The sequence below is a fragment of the Procambarus clarkii genome, chromosome 90 (genome assembly GCF_040958095.1).
Source record: "Procambarus clarkii isolate CNS0578487 chromosome 90, FALCON_Pclarkii_2.0, whole genome shotgun sequence".
Classification (NCBI taxonomy): Eukaryota; Metazoa; Arthropoda; class Malacostraca; order Decapoda; family Cambaridae; genus Procambarus; species Procambarus clarkii.
In genome coordinates, this window is record NC_091239.1 from 12617641 (window position 1) to 12638775 (window position 21135).

A 21135-nucleotide genomic window follows, 5' to 3' on the forward strand; every position below is an offset into this window, starting at 1 on the left:
ACAGAGTACTCCTGCAGCTAAGCACACATGCTAAAGTACACATGTCATTACAAAACACTTCCAGCCATAAATACATGTACTGTACACATACACATCGTGTCCGGAAGGCGGGAGAGCCTGCCTATCATAATTCACACTATATTTCCCATTTCTAATGATATATCTCATGATTTCTAAGTCAGTCAAACAAGTTGAGCTTTATTAAAAATCCATCTATGTTATGCCATTTAATCTTATCAATTGACAAATACAACTTTCATTGTTGGGGGCAGAAAGCGTGTACTTAAGCTTTTTTAAGGTCCCTCTAGGCCAACTATTGAACTTTCCCTTGGATATAACCCACAACAGTTGCCTAATTTTTGGTATCTATTTAAGTGCTATGTGAAGAAGCATCAGATGAAAGGAAACATGCCTAACCTTTTCTGTCCTGTCCAGGGATTGAACCCAGGTCCTTCAGGTGTGAGCCAAGGATGTGGACTACTGTGCTACACGACCAAAATTCAATACTATACGTAAGATATACAAACCCTTAATGAAATACAAAACTAGCTTAGTAACCTTATCTAATCCCCCTATCAAAGTTACACAACCAATTATTCCGTAACTCTAACATATTAGTTTTGATGAATATGAATTTTGCATATGAATTAGTGTATATGCAAAATTAGGTCGAGATTAGATAATATTACAGCCCATCAATAAAATGTCAATATCGTTATGTGCAGACAATATTATGTGCAGTGCCTTAGAGATATACTGGGTACCAAAAGTACCTACTCTGACAATTTAACAAAATGGTCCTTGCCAAGTATATAGAAGTAATTACCAAAAAGAAGTGCCAGGAAGGCTATGTAGCACCATCTATGTGGCTGAATATTCAACAAGTTCTATGTATCATTCAAGATGCCGATATGAGAAAAGCAAAGAAGACAAAAATTCCATCACACTGACCTGGGATTTTATTAACCTTTAAAAAAGCTTGAATTGCTATCTGTGATTACCTCCTGTGCTTGAATTGTCAAATGTGATTTTTTTATATTAGTCTGAGTACTTTCATTTTGTCATGACTGCCAGAATGCAGGACTTTTACACTAGATGAGCTATTGAAGGGTTATGGGATAGCCAACTTATGTTTAGATTTGCGGGTCTGGTTAAAAAGACTCCATCACATGAAATGCATCTCCCCATCTGAGGCACTGTTCAAGACTGTATTGTACTGTATTACGATAAAGTACTGCATTAAACATTTTAAAATATTATGTAATACACCAACTCACAAACTACTTTCCACACACACACACAAATGTGCTTTGTTAATTGATATTAAAATATACATTATGTGAATATGTTCTTGTATATAAACAAGAAGATACTTTCCACACTAGTATGTCGGTATAGCTTGGTCTAGTTGCTACACGAACATGGCACTGGAGGCAGTTTTCGGGCTTAAGAGTAACGGCATCACAAGTTTCGTTCAACATGAATATTAGTAAAGAAATATTTAATATTTCTAAAGGCATTGTTTTGTATGTGTACTGCTATGATACTTCGGTCAAGCAGTGTAATATTGCCAAGATCTAAGGAGCTACATTCAGGTTTGTAGGAAATGCCACGCTAAAACATGTGGGATGCATAATCTCTCCTCATACTTAATGCACTGCAATTGTGTTGCCATCAGGCACAGCATCGGAATTCAATCCACAGCAAAATTAACATGACCACGTACTAATGAGCATGGCCCTCGATAGGTTGGGTGGGTTGTCTGGCAACAATTTGTTGCCTTATAAATTTTACACCATCAATTAACAGAGAAATGACTGCATGATTTAGAAATTAACTAATTTCAGAACTCCCCTGAGGAGGCATTAGCACAAATGATATAGCAGTCCCTGTGGCGAAGTGGTAACACACTCACCGGGCGTTTCGCGAACGCTTTGTCCTAGGTTCGTATCCTGGCCGGGGAGGATTTACTGGGCACCAATCCTTGACTGTAGCCTCTGTTCACCCAACAGTAAAATGCGCAGTTGGTTGTTTAGCGATTTGGCGGGTTGCATTCCTGGAAAAATTAGGATTAACGATCTGGGCAAAATGCTATGCGTGCTAGTGGCTGTACAAGAATGCAAGAATTCTTGTATATATAAATAAAATAAAAAAATATAAATATACACATTTTCAAGCCAACTGGCAAAACTAATAAATTCCTCCAGAGTCGAAAGTATGCCCAATAAGTTGCATTGTATGTTAACCAAAGTAACCCTTAGCACAGACTCTAAGGAACAACATTAAAAGTATGATCAAGCTTAGCACCTTAAACCTAAAGTTTCGAACAAAGAAAGATTCTTGAAATTTCAACGATTTCACGCTTATTTCTGAACAGATAAAAAACAACTTGACCCTTAAGTGACTCAAATTGCTATTTGCAGTTACCTCTGCTTGAATCGGCCAAATGTGATTTTATTAGATAACTTTTGGGAACAACAAATTTTGTCATATGCACCACTTTTAATAAGCTGAACTGTTAAAGGGTTACAGGAAAACATTTCCTCGGGATATCCAGCCAAAAAATAGACTCGAAACATATTAAATCCTTTGTAATCTCTGGGATGGTAAGCTTTGTAGCCACTAAATTTCATACTTGCCAAACATAATCAAAACAACATTACGTGCTCTACACGTAAAGAAAATACTTTCTGAATGATAAGTGACGTATATCTACTCTTTGGTGTCTTTCAGGAAAATCAATAATGTGACTGCTAACAATTAATCATTTGTCAGACCCAATAACAACTCAAATCATTAACAAAATGTGAATATAAATCATAATATCAGATCCAATAATAACCCAGATCATGAACAAAATGTAAACAAAGAATTAATGAGAAAATAGTGAAACCATGTATATAGTAGGCATCCATCAGTCTTGGGAGACTATGGAGTTGCGCTCTGGTTGTCGGTCTGGAGTGGCCTCTCCAGGGCGCAAAGCCAGGGTAGGTTGATTCCGGGGAGAAGCTGTTACCCAGGCAGCAGGTCCCCCCTCTCCACGGCGCTGAAAGTCTCCAATGAAAAGGCATACGCCAATACGATTGGTTCCAGCGCCGTCGCAGGAACTGTGAGTTCCGGGGTTGACCTCGAAGTTGGTGAAGAAGGGCACAGGGACCTCCAACCCCGGATAGTATTACCAGATGTAGTAGACTGTAGATGACTGGATGTAGACTGTAGACTAGATTACTGGATGCAATAGAAGTAGTAGATTACTGGATGTACTACTTCTGGATATAGTAGACTCTATAACCTGAGCTGGAATCAAATTACCATGCCAAACACCTCGTACACACCATATATAAAACGCAAAATATTAATTCTGATTTAGGTTAGGTACGTTACGTTGGGTTGAGTCCAGTCGGGGTTTACTCAAAAAAAACTGATGACTTAGAATGGCGACAATTTTCTCACATCTTTGATTCTAGTCTCTGATTGAGATACTTTTAAGCCCATCGTGGTCCAGTCGGTAATACTGGATGAGTTCAGAGACTCACGTTCAATCCCATCATGCAGTTTCAACATTTTCTAATACTCATCACATTCTTGTTATCTAATTGGGTAAAGAATTCATTCTTTATAGAGTTACCATAACAATTACCCAGATCACTAAGGTAAAGGTAATTACCTTAATATACGTTAAATTTTACTCCAATCTGACATCATTCATAAAAACGTAATTTGTTAATTTGCTAAATTTGTTGCTTCGAGGTCAACCCCGGAACTCACAGTTCCTGCGACGGCGCTGGAACCAATTGTATTTGGCGTATGCCTTTCCATTGGAGACTTTCAGCGCCGTGGAGAGGGGGGACCTGCTGCCTGGGTAACAGCTTCTTCCCCCGAATCAACCTACCTTGGCTTTGCGCCCTGGTGAGGCCACTCCAGACCAGGCAGACGACAGTGCGCAACTCCATAGTCTACTGAGACTGATAGATGCCTACTACTATGCTGATGCTTGGAATCTAGATAACAATAGCACATAGCAAAAAAACTAATTAAAACATTAAGCATGACCATTGTTTTAACCATAATATGCCTCCTATACCACCCAGGGAAAAAAAAAAGATGTACTAGAAGTTGATCAATCAACAAAATAATTGAAGACCAGATCCACACACTAGAAGGTGAAGGGACGACGGCGTTTCGGTCCGTCCTGGACCATTCTCAAGTCGATTGTGACTTGTCAAGACAATCGACTTGAGAATGGTCCAGGACGGACCGAAACGTCGTCGTCCCTCCACCTTCTAGTGTGTGGTCTGGTCAACATACTTTAGCCACGTTATTGTGACTCATCGCCTGCAAAATAATTGAAAACGGTAGCATTACAAAACATCCCTCTTCCCACCCCTCTCCCCCAAAAAAAGCATACTGTCATATAACTGAAATGTTCTTGCTCATTTTAGAATACATAATTGGACCACAAATACCATACAATATTTATTGGAGAATATGTACTCAGTTATTTAGTGGAAATGTCAAGAAAAATTCACAAAGTGCCGGGGAAAACAAACAAAAAGATACAATTCACCAACTACAATAGAGAACGCAGAACATATTTGTTCTAGTAGCAAAGCTAACTTTTGGCTGTTTATATATTCAGTATATTTTCAGTATTAAATAGAATATTGAATCAATTCTGTTACTTTGCCTTTACTTCATCACAATTCTCTAAAGTTTTGCAATTACCTTTATCGCCCTCAAATACAGCACAAACCAAAATAAATAGCACTGCAACCCTCACATTAGAGCGGGAAAGGTGCACTCGGAGATTAATATAATTGGGGGTCAGGTTTGACCAAAGTTGCATTTTACTTAGGATTACAAAATGTTTCTTTTCTTCTTCTCAATGTTTATATCAATAAACTAATAATACTTTGTTAATGTTTCAGTTCATAGATGCAGTATATATGTTTGCCATTTCTGTATTTTCAAGGCTGATACATTACTGTATTATAAAGAGTTTTGATTTGTTGATTCATAAATTTCACCAAATACAATTTAAGGTATTATTTGAGTTGTATAAAAATTACATTATCATCTCTTATATCTATTAATGAACAGTAATAATTGTGATTTAATCTATACTGCATACTGGTGAAATTTCTTTACAAACTGGTATGTAAATATCTAAATGTGCACATCGTGATCACTAAGTTCTGTCACCAACACATTCCGGTCAATATCTTGGTACATATTGCATCTACAGACTAGATTTTAATGTATTTTTATAGAATGTACGAAAAACTCTCTTATTACTCATAACCTGAGTTTTCGGGAAAGTTATTAATAGTATATTTATATTTCATTTGATCACAAATAACTTGAGTGGGTAAAAATTCAACTATATAAATGTTACTTTTAATCCACTGCTCAGCCTTAAAATTTCAATTCAAATTCTACATCCAATACTTGAAAAACATTCGCAAAATTTGTTTTTTTGTATTACGCACAGATTAGTTACTTGTGTAAAGGAGGAAATGTATATGTTTATCTCTCAGAATGTTCGGTAATACGTTTATTGCTTGTGATGTGTGTCTATGTATGTATTAACACGATGTACTGAATGGGGTGAGAATAGCTTGAGCTACCTCATCCCTTTGTGTGTATTTTACCTCAATACACTTATTTAAATTTAAATTTAAATTTCACAGATTAGTGTTGGATGTGCATCTGAATGGAAATGGGTGTATATCCTACACCCAGAACTGTGGTTGGTATATTTTTTATGGGAATGGGTGTGTATCGTACACCTCGAGATATGTTGCTACAGTATATTTTTTCATGGGAATGGGAGCATATAATAAGCCAAGAAATATGACTGCTATATTCACACGAGTTAATAATCAAAATTAACGAATGTATAACAAAATCTTTTCTCTCAAATCTACAATAATTTTGTGAGTATCAAGTTCTCATAAATTCAACCCAATCAAATCAAGTATTTTATAAAACCCTCATTTACAAGCAAATTTATATTTCATTCATCCAGTAAATTATATATATATAAGGTCTGATATAATTAACTGACTTTCTATTATAACTACCAATTCTATCCACCTATATTCTGAACTGCAGAAGGCATTTGGAATGTTCTTATTTTGTTTACGCAATAGAAACTGACCCGAAACTCCGAGGCATACAAGGTATATGTGGCAGATATCAGCTATCAAGTCACTTGTTTCTTGAGATAGGTTTCAGTGTGAAACTGTTTACATAATTTTATGAAACTTACGAACATCATTACAACTTTCTACGAGCTTCACATGATATTCTTGAGATGCCGAGTTTTGCGTATGAGAATGGAACAGCTAGTAAGGGCACCTTGGGTTCTTTCCATCTCTGTCAATGCTGTTGGTTTTAAGGTCCAGTGAGACAGTTTCTCCTCAAACACCTGGAAATAGCACAACGGTGTGAAGGATAGATGAAGTTGTTTATGTAACAATCTAAGACGAGGTCTGATAAAGACCTTTTGTGCCCTCTGTAATGCTTTTGCGCTACCGCTTACAGGATGAGTATGGGGTGCACAATAAACTAGCCACCTTCGGCGGCAACAATCAAATCAATGCACAAAAAAAAAAAAATTAAAGGAAATCAAGTAGATCTTCATTTGATTATGAAGTTTAGTTTCATGCTTCAATTATAAATACATGACTATATGATTTAATTAACTATATCCTTTAGATCCTTCATATAGTTTATAGAAAAGAATTTATATCCGTTCTGATGAATTAATAATACCAAATAGTGATTTATAACAATAAATAATGCATTTAACACCTCTTATAAATAAAGGATACAACACTTATAAGATTAAAAAAAATCAGAAACTAAAGTATAAAAATACACTGTGAAAGGAAATGAAAGTAACTTCGTTACTGTGCATCCTTGTCAAGTCATCATGACTTGATACGAGTCCAGGATGTACTGAAATATTGTCATAACTTGATAAGGGTTCAGGATGGACCGTAACAAAATTATTTTGACTTTAATTTCATGTGTGGGTTAGGATTATTTCTTTCAGTGACATTACTGTGACATTCTCTGCAATACACTGTGTGCAGATAACATCTATCTGCATAGCTCTTACAACCGTAAAAAAAGTCACCCATCAATAAAAGGCACTACATTATAATTCAAAATCTAACCATCGAGCTCAGTTCTCTCCTGTGATTTACTGTATTTGCCGCCGTAAAAGACGCACCCTTGCATAGGATGCACCTATATTTGACAAGGATATTTTGTGGAAAAAAAAACTATTTTAGTATGTTTCATCATACATTTATTGAATGATATTTTAAAGTGCTTTTTGTACCCCAATTCTTACCTCCTCTAAGATTAGCTGTGGTGGGTGTAGTTGTTTATATTTTGGGCAAGAGGATGTGTTATACACGATATGAAACTTATATTTCTGGATGTAATGTTTAGTGTTGCTGCACCAGGCACCATGGCAGGCGTACCTGGCGATGGACACACTATCACAGCGCTCTGATGTTGTCATTCACTCATTGCAAATGGCTGACAAGCAGATGAAAGTCTAACATTCAAATTTCAAGCAGCATTTTTCATTTAGAAAATGAACAAATGTTTCTTAAAATGTAACACAGTCAGTTAAATAATGTATGACATATCAAGCGTGGGTTATGTATGCTGGGTATGGTGGTGAGATGTTGTGAGCTTCCTTCATAACTGCCGACGTTTCTTAAGTTTGTGATAACTTGGCTTGTTGTCAATATTTTATTATTAGTAACACAATATACCTGTTAATAATTTGGCCTTGTTTTCAATATTTTATTATAAGCAACGATTTTTTGTACCTGGCGAACTCAGCCCAGTATGCTCGCCCGGCTCCCAAGCCTATGGTGCTCGGTCTCACATCCGTAATACAGCCGCATTAGACGCAGGGCAATTTTCTGATACATTTAAAATCAAAATAAACACGTCTTATACGCCGGCAAATACTGTACTTACCCCTTACCTGATCTTAAATTATTTCAAAATCTAAATAAATATATATGAAACAAAAATGAGTACTGTATTACCTTCGCTGATGCTGGATATTCGTCTCCTGTGCGGTGCATTAGATAACCGTTTGCAAATACAACATTTGCTGCTGCATCGTCAGGCACAGTCAATGTTTGGTAACGGAAAGTTGCTTCACGCTCAATCCGCTGAAAAACACGTTAACATTATTTAATACACTTCAGTAATGACAAATTATAGTCTTATATAAAGGGATAATACAATTTTAATTGATTTTAAGTGTTTACTACCTAAAAAAATATATTCTTGGTAATATATAAAAGAAGCCCTATGATAAAAGTAGTCTGGTGTGTCTCACTAATTGGAATGCTCAGATTTCTTTATTTTACATGATGTGTCTTAATTTTACAATTCTCTGGAGTAATCACCCCCAAAGTCTAGATTTACCTTCAAAATGTCCTTGGCTTCAGGAGAGCTCCCAACACACATGACATCTGGTCCAGCCATGGTTACAGCTGCCTTCAAATGGAGGGATTTATCCACCTATAAGAAAGAAGATCTGGAGAACAAAACTTAGCATTACCCTTACAATTGCAGGCGATGAGTCACAATAACGTGGCTGAAGTATGTTGACCAATCCACACACTAGAAAATGAAGGGACGACGATGTTTCGGTCTGTCCTGGACCATTCTCAAGTTGATTGAGAATGGTCCAGGATGGACCGAAATGTTGTCGTCGCTTCATTTTCTAGTGTGTGGATTGGTCAACACCCTTACTAAGTATTCTTGACCATCATCTACTGATTTGTATAAAACCTTTTCTGAGCATTGTGTATACGATATAGTGTTGCTCAGATTCAAATACATTCATTCCCTCCTTACAAAACAATTTCAGTGTGTGCTTTCTATATCTCTGTGTTCTTCACATTCGTTTCCTCCTACCCTCAAATTCTCGAGTAGGTGCTTTTCACTAGTTTATCCCTTTATGATCCATCCTCCATTTATTCAGCATACCAAACCTTCTCAGGTTTGGTTTCCTTAAGTGGCGTGGAAAAGCTATACAAGTCTCAACTTAACCTTCATCACATTTTCATTCCCAACTCTGTTCGCCTTACACAATTAATTCTCAGATCATTATGTCCCTCCTAGAAATCCAATGTTGGACAAAATATAATAATCCATTTTTATTCCCAGTTGGCTCCCAATCCCTGATCTGTTGCCACATTACACACGAGTTTTTGAGGCTTTGCAAAGGCAGTTCCGATAGCAGGTACAACACGAGGGGCTGGGACCCCTGGTGGGAGTCAGGTGCATCACACTCAGGGTATTTGCCTGAAACACTGTGTGTATTAGTGGCTTTATGGCATAGCATATACTAGCTCTATCTAGAAATTCAACATTCTGCTTGTAACTCAATATGTATGTAGGGCGCAAGCTCCAGCTTGATTGGTTCGCAATGATAATCCAACAAAGAAAGCATCTTTAAAAGACCTAAATAAAAAAAATAAAAAAATTATTTTATTTATTTGCCCAGATGCAACTTTAGTTTGCCTTGTTTAAATAAGATTACCTAAATTCCTTCACACAGTTGTTTTGTTGTGCCCTATACTTTCTTATTTATTTATTTATTTATTTATTTATTTATTTATTTATATACAAGAAGGTACATTGGGTTTGTGAGAATACATAGCATAGTATTAACAATTTTGTAAAGCTACTAGTACGTGCAGCGTTTTGGGCAGGCTCAGCCTGTGCAAGCCTCCTCACACTCGGTAAACCGAGAATGAATGGTCATCAAAGTTCTAGGTCAGGGACCTAGAACTGCTGACTTCTGGTGGGACTTCTCCAGTTATGTTTGACCTCAGATCCCATGCTCCTCTTATCGAGTGAGCGTAATTCTGGTCCTGGCTTCCTTTATGTGACTACACTTTCGCAAAACAAATGTGGCATGATAGCTGTAACAGGAACACTTCTACACTCGGAAATTAAGGATAGCGGACACCCAAAGAGGGTGTTCGTAGAAAATTAACAGGAATGACATTATACTGCATTACTGTACTATTGTATCAGGGGTTAAGAGTGTGACTGATGGGTAAATAATGACCGGAATGGAATGGAATGTTGATAAACACAAAGAGGAGCATAAGAAGAACATGACAGTCTTGCGGGTGTTCAATCATCCTGTAGCAATGTTCCCAAGAAGCTGAAGGCATCATAGACTATATGCAGACATGTAAGACAAAATATAATAAGTGTGATTGACATTCTAAACCAAATTATTATACTGTATTTAGCTTAAGGGGAAGAAACCAAACCATATGTAAACATTGATTTCAAGTTGACCAGATCACACACTAGAAGTTGAAGGGACGACGACGTTTCTGTCCGTCCTGGACCATTCTCAAATCGACTTGAGAATGGTCCAGGACGGACCGAAACGTCGTCGTCCCTTCAACTTCTAGTGTGTGGTCTGGTCAACATACTTCAGCCATGTTATTGTGACTCATCGCCTGCACATTGATTTCAAGTCATATTTTGCATGCCATAAGATGTTAGTACAGTATAAGAATGATAAAGATGCTTAAAAGTACAATGCTTTGATACTGTCTTCAATATAGCTCTATCAAAGACTCACCTTAACTGGCGTGCAGGGAAACTCGGGAAAGGCGGAGGCTAGGGCGCAAGCTCCAGCTTGATTGGTTCGCGATGATAATCCAACAAAGAATTCTTTACCTGAAACAAGATTCTTTCAGCTAATTATACCCCCTAAACTGACCTCAGACCTATTCTACATGTGCACACACGTTCATGCTGTCCAGGAAAATAACTGTTTATCGGTATATTGTGAACAAAGCAAGAATGGGAGGAAGGGAAATTGGAAGGGATGGAGAAAGGGAAAGAGGGAAACAGAAGGAGGGAGAGAGACATGAACAGAAATGAACAGGAGGGAGAAAGATATACGGACAGGAGAAGGGGCAGAGATACGAACAGAAGGAGGGAGAGAGATATGAATAGAAGGAGGGAGAGAGATATACAGACAAGAGAAGGGGGAGAGCTCCGAACAGGAAGGAGAGAGATACAATCAGGAGGGAAGAGAGATATGAACAAAAAGAGAGAGAGAGAGATACGAACAGAGGGAGGGAAAGAGAGATATGAACAGAGGGAGGGGGAGAGAGAGATATGGATAAGATCGAGGCATACTGCTGGGTCCCCCCCCACTCTACTTTTCAATTACAAAATGAACCCCCCAAAAATGTACAGTACTTTTTTTTCTACCGTTTCTAACACATTTGCAACAACACTCTCTTTAGCCGTTACAATGCAGGCTTCACAGGCTTTCACCAGTGGTATACCCAAGTGTACTGTTTCTACAGCAGCTGACTTATCTATATTTCTCTCTAAGGATTCAATAGTGCCACTACAACTGTAAGAATGGTATCTCTAGGTGTGCCACCAGTGGCACTTGACAGCTCTAATATTTTATTCCCTGCATCCAACGTTATTTTTAAATAAAAAAAATTACCTTTGGTTTTATCAGCGAGAATCGAAAGAATAGGTGATTTTACTATAACAATTTATAAAAAACAAATAAAACAATAACTATGGGTTCATAATGAGTGCTGCAGCATTAGGGTGAGGAACTTTTCATATTAATACACTTTATTCAGCGAAAGCTTCACGCTTCCTTCGAGGCCTTATGACATTAAAGTTATTATGACCAAACCACACACCAGAGGATGAAGAGACAATGACATTTCGGTCCGTCCAGGACCATTATCGACCGGTCCCGGTCGATTGTGTGTACCACAATCGGTTGATAATGGTCCAGGACAGACCAAAAATGTCGTCACCTCTTCATCCTCTGGTGTGTGGTTTAGGTCATCATATCTTCAGCCCCGTTATTGTAACTCGTCTGCAATAAAGTATCCATCCCCCCCCCCAAAAAAAAAAATATATATATACCTATACGTACATAGTTTTCTCTTGGGAGAAATGTACAGTATTGTACACAGTACTAATAATAATACAAAATAACCAAGCCATGTTTCATATATCTATCAGGCTATTATTTCACTTCGGGGAAACTAAATTAAACAATTTTGGTCTAAAAAACCTAAAATGAAATAACATTACCAATACAAGACATTACGCAACATATTATAATTAGTTAATTACTTGCCTCACCTGTGAAAAGAACATCGCCTCCATCTAGTGTAGCTGTCTCGTCCGATATTTCAATCACAGGAAGTTCAAGTTCATTCTTTAGTATGGCTCTCATGTACTCCACCTAGTCAGAAATAAATTAGAAACTAAATATGGTTCATCAGAATTTAAATGTGGTTCATTAGAACCTAAATGTGGTTCAACAGAACCTAAATGTGGTTCATTAGAACCTAAAAGTTGTTCATTAGAACCTAAATGTGGTTTATTAGAACCTAAATGTGGTTTATTAGAACCTAAATGTGGTTTATTAGAACCTAAATGTGGTTTATTAGAACCTAAATGTGGTTTATTAGAACCTAAATGTGGTTCATTAGAACCTAAATATGGTTCATTAGAACGTAAATGTGGTTCATTAGAACCTAAATGTGGTTCATTAGAACCTAAATGTGGTTCAACAGAACCTAAATGTGGTTCATTAGAACCTAAAAGTTGTTCATTAGAGTCTAAATGTGGTTCAACAGAACCTAAATGTAGTTCAACAGAACCTAAATGTTGTTCATTAGAACCCAAATATGGTTCATTAGACCCTAAATATGTGTAATATAATAATTTAGTGTCCCCGCTAAATATAAATATAATAATTAGTGTCGGCCCGGTCCTCGACCAGGCCTCCACCCCCAGGTAGCAGCCCGTGACAGCTGGCTATCACCCAGGTACCTATTTTACTGCTAGGTAACAGGTGCTAGTGCACATTTAGCATACAATATACACAGTAGAGCACTGTACAGTACCTCTTTTTCTCTGGAGGGATGACCGGGTTTGGTCACCAACGCAGTTCCATTGCAGACAACTGCTACGTCTTCAACAAACACGCAGTCTGGGTGGCTTTCATCAGCCGGCAGCTCAATAACATCCAAACCAATTTCTCGCAAAGTTGCCACGTACACTTCGTGTTGTTTCCTGGCCTAAAATATTGAACTACATTAGCAAGTGATAGTAGGTGAAGTAGGACTACTACAAATGCATCTTATTTAGTGCACATAATGACACAATTCAAAAGTAGGGGCTTCACAAAGCATGCAGGTAAGAGAAAGATGTACAAATCTAGTGATTTCTCACAAAAAGCAATCTGAAAAGTCATTAAAAGGTTAAGTGAAGTTTTTAATTTTTGTATAATTACCTTCTAAATTGAATACATTAATTTAATTTTTCACAATTTGCATTTTGCAGTACATTATACATTTAATAATAAATATACATTATACAGTATGCATACAGTATATATCTAATAACATGCAGCCTTATTTGAGAGCAGTTAACTTCAATGTGGCCTTCAAACATGGGAAGATTTCCCCACCTGTCAATAAAAAAGAGGCTTCATGATGTGCCATGGATAACGAATCACATCTTACATCATCAAGCAGGATTTCCACTACAGAGGATCAAACCTATGGAGCAGTCAGCCTGCTGCTGAAGCAACAGCAGCTCAGCTTTAAAACCGACTTGCAAAATTCATCACAGAAAACGGGGGGGAAAACCGCCCTTCATGCCACAACTTGTAAAACGGCTGCAAGTTGTCTCTTGCTTAACTTACCTCTTATTATTATATGATATTTCCTGTTATAAAGCAGCAAAATGAGTCCTTATTTTCTTATGTTTGCCGCCTTCTAGGCATGGTGCTTCCATATCTCTTATCTTGAGATGATTTCGGGGCTTTAGTGTCCCCGCGGCCCGGTCCTCGACCAGGCCTCCACCCCCAGGAAGCAGCCCATGACAGCTGACTAACACCCAGGTACCTATTTTACTGCTAGGTAACAGGGCCATAGGGTGAAAGAAACTCTGCCCATTGTTTCTCGCCAGCGCCCGGGATTGAACCCGGGACCACAGGATCACAAGTCCAGTATGCATCAAGATGACACCTTTCCTTTTGTGGTTGTGGGGACGTTGATCCTTGGAATCACCATGAGATAAGGTATGCCAGTGCATGAACTCTAGGCTACAGATGGAATATTTACGTTGCCAAGAACAGGGCCAGGGGGGCTTTTTTTTTTTATATATATATTTTGTTAAAATGGGTGCATTATTTTGAAGTCACAATAAGAAAGTGGCATCACACAATCATGATTGTACAGGTGAAATTTTGGAGGAAAGTAAAAAGAGTTTTGGGCTAGTGGTGGGAGGTACACTCTTCTTGAGATTATCTTGAGATGATTTCGGGGCTTTAGTGTCCCCGCGGACCGGTCCTCGACCAGGCCTCCACCCCCAGGAAGCAGCCCGTGACAGCTGACTAACTCCCAGGTACCTATTTACTGCTAGGTAACAGGGGCATTCAGGGTGAAAGAAACTTTGCCCATTTGTTTCTGCCGCGTGCGGGAATCGAACCCGAGCCACAGAATTACGAGTCCTGCGCGCTATCCACCAGGCTACGAGGCCCCTTCATTCTTTAAGTCATTTTTCATATTGTTTGGTGACTTTTGTCCAGCCACTAATATTCAATGACTCTTTCCTTGGGAACCATTAACAACTGAAGTTTGATATAAATACACAAGGTAGTATGGTGTATTTGACATGCATCATGGCCTTTTTCTAATTAATTTAAAAATACAGTACAGTACTTGATTTTTGGGTGATTTTTGAATCAGTGACTGGATACATCATTTATAACCCATAATACATCTTCCTAGGTGTCAACCTATGCCATCCTTCAGTTTAAAGACTGTACATTTGCATCACACAACAAAAGTTTTACAAAGACTTAGAAATACCGGTACTGTATCTTATACGAAGCCTGGTTATAGGGTCAACGTTAATTCAGTCTTGAAACAATAAGAATGAGAAACAATATGTAAGTATTTAAGATCAATACAGGGCATGATGATCTTGACCCTGAAATTTGTTTTCACTACCATTCAAAACAAACCCTTTTAAAATTCAAGGCAAACATTTTTACTCAAATGCAGAAAAATATACTTTCTTTTATCACATGGTAAAATTCAATATAAAATGGTGTATCAATTTAAAAATGGAATTGAAAGTACTTCTCCAATACACACCTTACACAGCCTCCATAAACAGCGTAGTTTGGGTCTAATGATTGTTTGGTGATTGAGTTAATATATATATAGTAATTCTTTACTAACAGTGGTGCAATGTTATTTTACAAAACTTCCAGTTAGCTTGTTTCACCTGCCACAATTTTCTAGGTGAACCAATTGGATAGGATAAGGATACACCAGGCAATAATTGGTTAGTTTAATGTACGAGTTATAATTGTCAGGATAATGAAAGAAACTTCAGCAAGCCGCCAGCTTTCTGTCCCGACCGAGGCCGCTGGTGATGGTGGCCTCGGATGAGTAAGTGGTGTATGATGTGTCACTAAAAATCTGTTCATAAATAAGGAATGCAATACAGTACAGATATTCTGTAGGTAGAGATATCCTGTAGTACAGATATCCTGTAGATATCTGTAGCTATGTCTGCTGATATATCTATAATATCTGAGCTATCCTGCAAGGTAAGTTAATTATCAGGTTAGACCACCAAGTCAGTACAATATGACTATTCTGTGGAGCACTTGCAAGTGATATATGGGAAAAAAAACTTAGCAGATTTGGAGAACGTTCCCGAACCACTTTATCAAGCAATCAAATGTAATGGATATATGCTATTTTGTACATAAAATGGGTCACTAAAAAAGGGTTTTTATTGTATTAAAACTTACTATTACTGGTATTATTATTATAAACTCAACCTAACAATATATATACTTTTATTAATTTATATATACAAATGTATATATATTTATATATACATTTATTAATTGTTTTAACAATTAATAAATGTGTTATGGAGGAAATGTTTGTAAATAGGTTGTCTGAAGCCTAAATTAAGCAATATGCTGTATGTATAAAAAGAATGCTCTTCATTATTCGCAACCACTTGGGCTGGATGGTAGAGTGACAGTCTCGCTTCATGCAGGTCGGCGTTCAATCCCCGACCGTCCAAGTGGTTGGGCACCATTCCTTTCCCACCGTCCCATCCCAAATCCTTATCCTGACCCCTACCAAGTGCTATATAGTCGTAATGGCTTGGCGCTTTCTCCTTGATTTAATAATAATAATTCATTATTCGCACTAGCCACATTTGTAATAATAACAGTATTTCCGGCAAACCTCACAGTATTCAAAACCTCGACACAATTGCAGAATACTCACTGGTAGAGTCTATACCGTATGTGCACCTCAGACATAGTTCGGTCTTGAATTGTTAGAACATAAGTTAGGTTGCAATATTTGATGCCAAAACATCTTGTGAGCAAATTGACCTGTATATCCTATTCACACACATTCTGATAACTAATTAGGTACAAAAAGGGCTTCGCATCTAGTCATAGTACGACCAGATACGTCAGCGATATGTTATCGCTACTCTGAACATAACAAAAATAAAAGAAATCGGTGTTTTTATACATGCTCGGTGACACTGACGTATTATAGAGCATTAGAGGATGGATCTTTTTAACACTACTGCTGTTAATGGGGAATACTCACCTTGGTGTAGTCAAATGATACACAGGCAATTTTCAGTTTAAAAATCTATTAGTGAATTGTCGAGAGTACGATGTAACCTGTATCCTCTTGGTACAGTCAAATCGTATATAAGCATTTTGACGAAGCTCATATTCTTTTTTGGGTGAAAGTAGACCGAGTTAGTTACACAGGGTTTAAGTTGGGTATATTGAAAACCCATTGTCAAGCAACATGCTGCTTTAGAACACATTTCTAACTATGTCCATGGAAGCCAGAATAACATACAAATATGCAAGTTTGGAGGCGATGAGTCACAATAACGTGGCTGAAGAATGTTGACCAGACCACACACTTGAAGGTGAAGGGACGACGACGTTTCGGTCTGTCCTGGACCATTCTCAAGTCGATTGTCTAGATCAATATGCTAGTTTGTCGATTGTCTAGATCAATATGCTAGCCTGTCGATTGTCTAGATCAATATGCTAGCCTGTCAATTGTCTAGATCAATATGCTAGCCTGTCGATTGTCTAGATCAATATGATAGTTTGCATTGTATTAATGTACGACCACACGTCTCACCTTGGCCAGGTCAATCGGGGAAGACGCACACACAGATTTGTCCTTGAAGGAGTCCGGGATCCTGCAAACAACGGCGTGAGTGTAGCGGAACGGCGACATGTTGAGCCCAGGGGTGTAGGAGCCTGGGGTGTAGGAGGCTGAGGTGTAGCAGCCTGGGGTGTAGGAGCCTGGGGTGTAGGAATCTGGGGTGATAGAGGCTGAGGTGTAGGAGGCTAGGGTGTAGGAGGCTAAAGGTGTAGGGGCGAGGTGTAGGAGCTTAAGGTGTAGGAGCCTGAGGCGCAGGAGGCCGAGGTGTAGGAACCTGGGGTTCAGGAGCTAGATGCAGGAGCCTAGGGTGTCGGAGGCCGAGGTGTAGGAGCCTGGGGTGTCGGAGCGAGGTGTAGGGAGCGTAGGAGCAACACCCAGTATCACCCGTCTGAAGGAGCCCAGCTGCCCACACTCGCAGTGTTGCACCACCCACTCGCCGCACATCTCACACCTTCCAACCAAATTCCACACTAATCCTACACCAAATTCCACCATTAACACAACTAACTAAACCCCTCTTCTTATTTCACACACATTCAATACCAAAATTTCTAATATAAACCAATAATAATGAAATTAAACGGATATTTCAGGTATTAAGGTTACCACCCGGGTTTGGCAACGGTGCCGAGAGCCCTCAGGCGCCACCTGGTTTGTTTACGTTACCAGAGACAGTGAAAAAAAAAACAAAAAATTCCTCAAATTCAAAATTTTCACCTGGATGCAGACGCCTCCTATAGGCCTACATTTGTATGCCTATATCGGCTGATATAGGCTTTACAGGAAGCTGGTATATATATATATATATATATATATATATATATATATATATATATATATATATATATATATATATATATATATATATATATATATATATTAGCACATACAGTGGCCATTTACTCTCAAATAATTATTAAACCAACGGATGTCATTATTTTGTATTTTTTTTAGTAAAGTTATTATTATCAATAATAATAATATTATTATTATAAGGCGGTGGATATATACCTCCAGGTATATGTATATATAGATTTTAATAAGTGCATATGTCGATCCACATATGCAGATTTGCATTCCAGAGGCATCCTGTGTATATACGTTAGGCTTATATCCCCCCCCCTTTCCCAAGGAGACCCTCCCCAAGATACAACCCACAACAGTTCTCTAGCTCACGGGTCTACCCATGTACTGAACAGGTGCATCAGAGGAAAGGAAACGGGCCCATTTATTTATTTCCCGCCTGGGATTCGAACCCGGGATTGAGAACGAACACATCGACTCCACTACCCAAGGACCACAGGATCACAAGTCCAGCGTGCTGTCCGCTCGGCCGACCGGCTCCCGAGGGTGCATGGAAAATTGATTGATTACAAAAGTATAGCATTTAAACGGAAATGTGTTTACTAGAGGCTGTAGAGTTCTTCCAATCGAGGACGCAGCGAGCGTTCCTCCTCTGGATCGCTACGCTAAGGCGCTGGAAAAGGAAATTCGCTGCTCTAGGGGTCTTTGACTGTTTCATTGAGCTTGTAATTCAGATCTTTGTGTGTGTGTGTGTGTGTGTGTGTGATTACCTAAGTGTAGTTACAGGATGAGAGCTACGCTCGTGGTGTCCCGTCTTCCCAGCACTCTTTGTCATATAACGCTTTGAAACTAGGTGTGTGTGTGTGTGTGTGTGTGTGTGTGTGTGTGTGTGTGTGTGTGTGTGTGTGTGTGTGTGTGTGTGTATGTGTGTGTGTGTGTGTATGCGTGCGCGCGCATTAAATCGCGAAGAAATTAACACGAGATGAGTAATGTGAACAAAAACACAAAATTAAAATAGACTTTCTTAACACTTGCTTATGCACTTTTGTATCATTTTCCCTAACCATAAAATTCCAGTACAGAGATAGGATAAATATATTGGCAGAAAAATGAAGATTACAAGTGATATGAAAACAGACTTTCATATTAACAATGATTCCTAAAACTACAGAAGGCCTATTGGCCCATTCATGGGACTTCTCAAAAGTAATGTCCCCAAGGAGATAGTGTTCTAAACCACCCAGTGGGTTTTCTTCCTATTGGGGAGTGTTGTACATGCTGCTATGGCGGTGTGTCCACTCACAGGATGAGTGACGCTGCCCAATACTGTCACTATGGCGGTGTGTCCACTCACAGGATGAGTGGCGCTGCCCAATACTGTCACTATGGTGGTGTGTCCACTCACAGGATGAGTGGCGCTGCCCAATACTGTCACTATGGCGGTGTGTCCACTCACAGGATGAGTGGCGCTGCCCAATACTGTCACTATGACGGTATGACCACTCACAGGATGAGTGGCGTTGCCCAATACTGTCACTATGGCGGTATGTCCACTCACAGGATGAGTGGCGCTGCCCAATACTGTCACTATGACGGTATGACCACTCACAGGATGAGTGGCGTTGCCCAATACTGTCACTATGGCGGTGTGTCCACTCACAGGATGAGTGACGCTGCCCAATACTGTCACTATGGTGGTGTCTCCACTCACAGGATGAGTGGCGCTGCCCAATACTGTCACTATGGCGGTGTGTCCACTCACAGGATGAGTGGCGCTGCCCAATACTGTCACTATGACGGTATGACCACTCACAGGATGAGTGGCGTTGCCCAATACTGTCACTATGGCGGTATGTCCACTCACAGGATGAGTGGCGCTGCCCAATACTGTCACTATGGCGGTGTGTCCACTCACAGGATGAGTGACGCTGCCCAATACTGTCACTATGACGGTATGACCACTCACAGGATGAGTGGCGTTGCCCAATAAACTCGCCCCTCGGGGCGAAATTTAAATTTAACCCCATTTGGACCATCAGGGATCGAACGCGGTTGGTATGGCTCGGCCAAGCTATAACCAGGCTGGCATATGGCTCAGCCAAGCTATAGCCAGGCTGGCAGGGCTCGGCCAAGCTGGCCAGGCTGGCAAGGGGTATTTGATGGCGGCCGAGACGACAGGATGTCGGTGATCAGTTGGTGTCAGCGCGGCCGGCCAGACACCCGTCCACTTACACAACATCTGGCTCGACATTCAGGTTAAGGGATCATATGTATAAATAACTAATACTTATATATTTAGGAAGCAGTCGTTCTTGTAGACACTGAATATGGCTGAGAGAGTTAGAGGATGATTTATTCGCGAATTTCACTGGTGAAGGAAACTGAAAAATGAGCCAAATTTCCAGGTCGGCGTTCAATCTCCCGACCGTCCAAGTGGTTGGGCATCATTCTTTCCCCCAACCCGCCCCCGTCCCATCCCAAGTCCTTATCCCAAGTCCCAAGTCCTTATGGTTGTACTTGCCTAAGAATAAGCTGGCTGTTGAAAGTTGGATGATGTGTGTTTGATCTGTAGTGCTTCAGCTATGTCTGATCTTCTGTTATAATCGTATGTATCAATTATGTCGTTATGGTTGCTCAGAATATTGCTAGTGGTGTCTGGAGGTGTGTGTAGGAAACATGATGTGATAGGAGCCTTGCTCTTCGTGTCTATTCAGGCGCCTTGAAAGGGATATGTTGTCTTGTCTGTATATATATAGAACGCTGGAGCTGATAGTCCCCTTAACGGGAGACATCTCCCGTCACGCAGGGTGCAGTCGCACCTCCACAGGTCTCCAGTATCAGCTCTTGATACTGGTAATGGCTCAAAAGGGCCACCACTCACGGGCTATTCATGCCCGTGCCACCTTTTGGGTGGCTTAATCTTCATCAATCAATCTTGACAGTCCCCAAGTGGACTTGTAAAGGTACGGACGTCATTCACTTCTTTCAAGAGGATCCATTTGATGTTAGGGAA

General features: G+C 39.4%; 1 protein-coding gene across 2 annotated transcripts; it reads right to left on the reverse strand.

Annotated features, from left to right (window-relative positions):
• Window positions 1-1917: 1917 nt before the first annotated feature.
• LOC123746580 (N(G),N(G)-dimethylarginine dimethylaminohydrolase 1) lies at window positions 1918-17737 on the reverse strand. 2 transcript variants are annotated; one of them, XM_045728193.2, is made up of 8 exons: window positions 17292-17538; window positions 12975-13148; window positions 12205-12307; window positions 10655-10752; window positions 8467-8562; window positions 8079-8207; window positions 6272-6430; window positions 1918-2056 (listed from the first exon to the last, which is right to left on the reverse strand). In XM_045728193.2, the coding sequence occupies exons 1-7, from the start codon at window positions 17388-17390 to the stop codon at window positions 6299-6301; spliced, it is 831 nt and encodes a 276-aa protein (XP_045584149.1). In that variant the 5' UTR covers window positions 17391-17538; the 3' UTR covers window positions 1918-2056; window positions 6272-6298. The 2 variants fall into 2 exon arrangements, with proteins under 2 accessions (XP_045584149.1, XP_069174451.1); XM_069318350.1 differs by lacking the exon at window positions 1918-2056 and having other exon boundaries at window positions 4818-6430; window positions 17292-17737.
• Between the last annotated feature and the right edge of the window lie 3398 nt (window positions 17738-21135).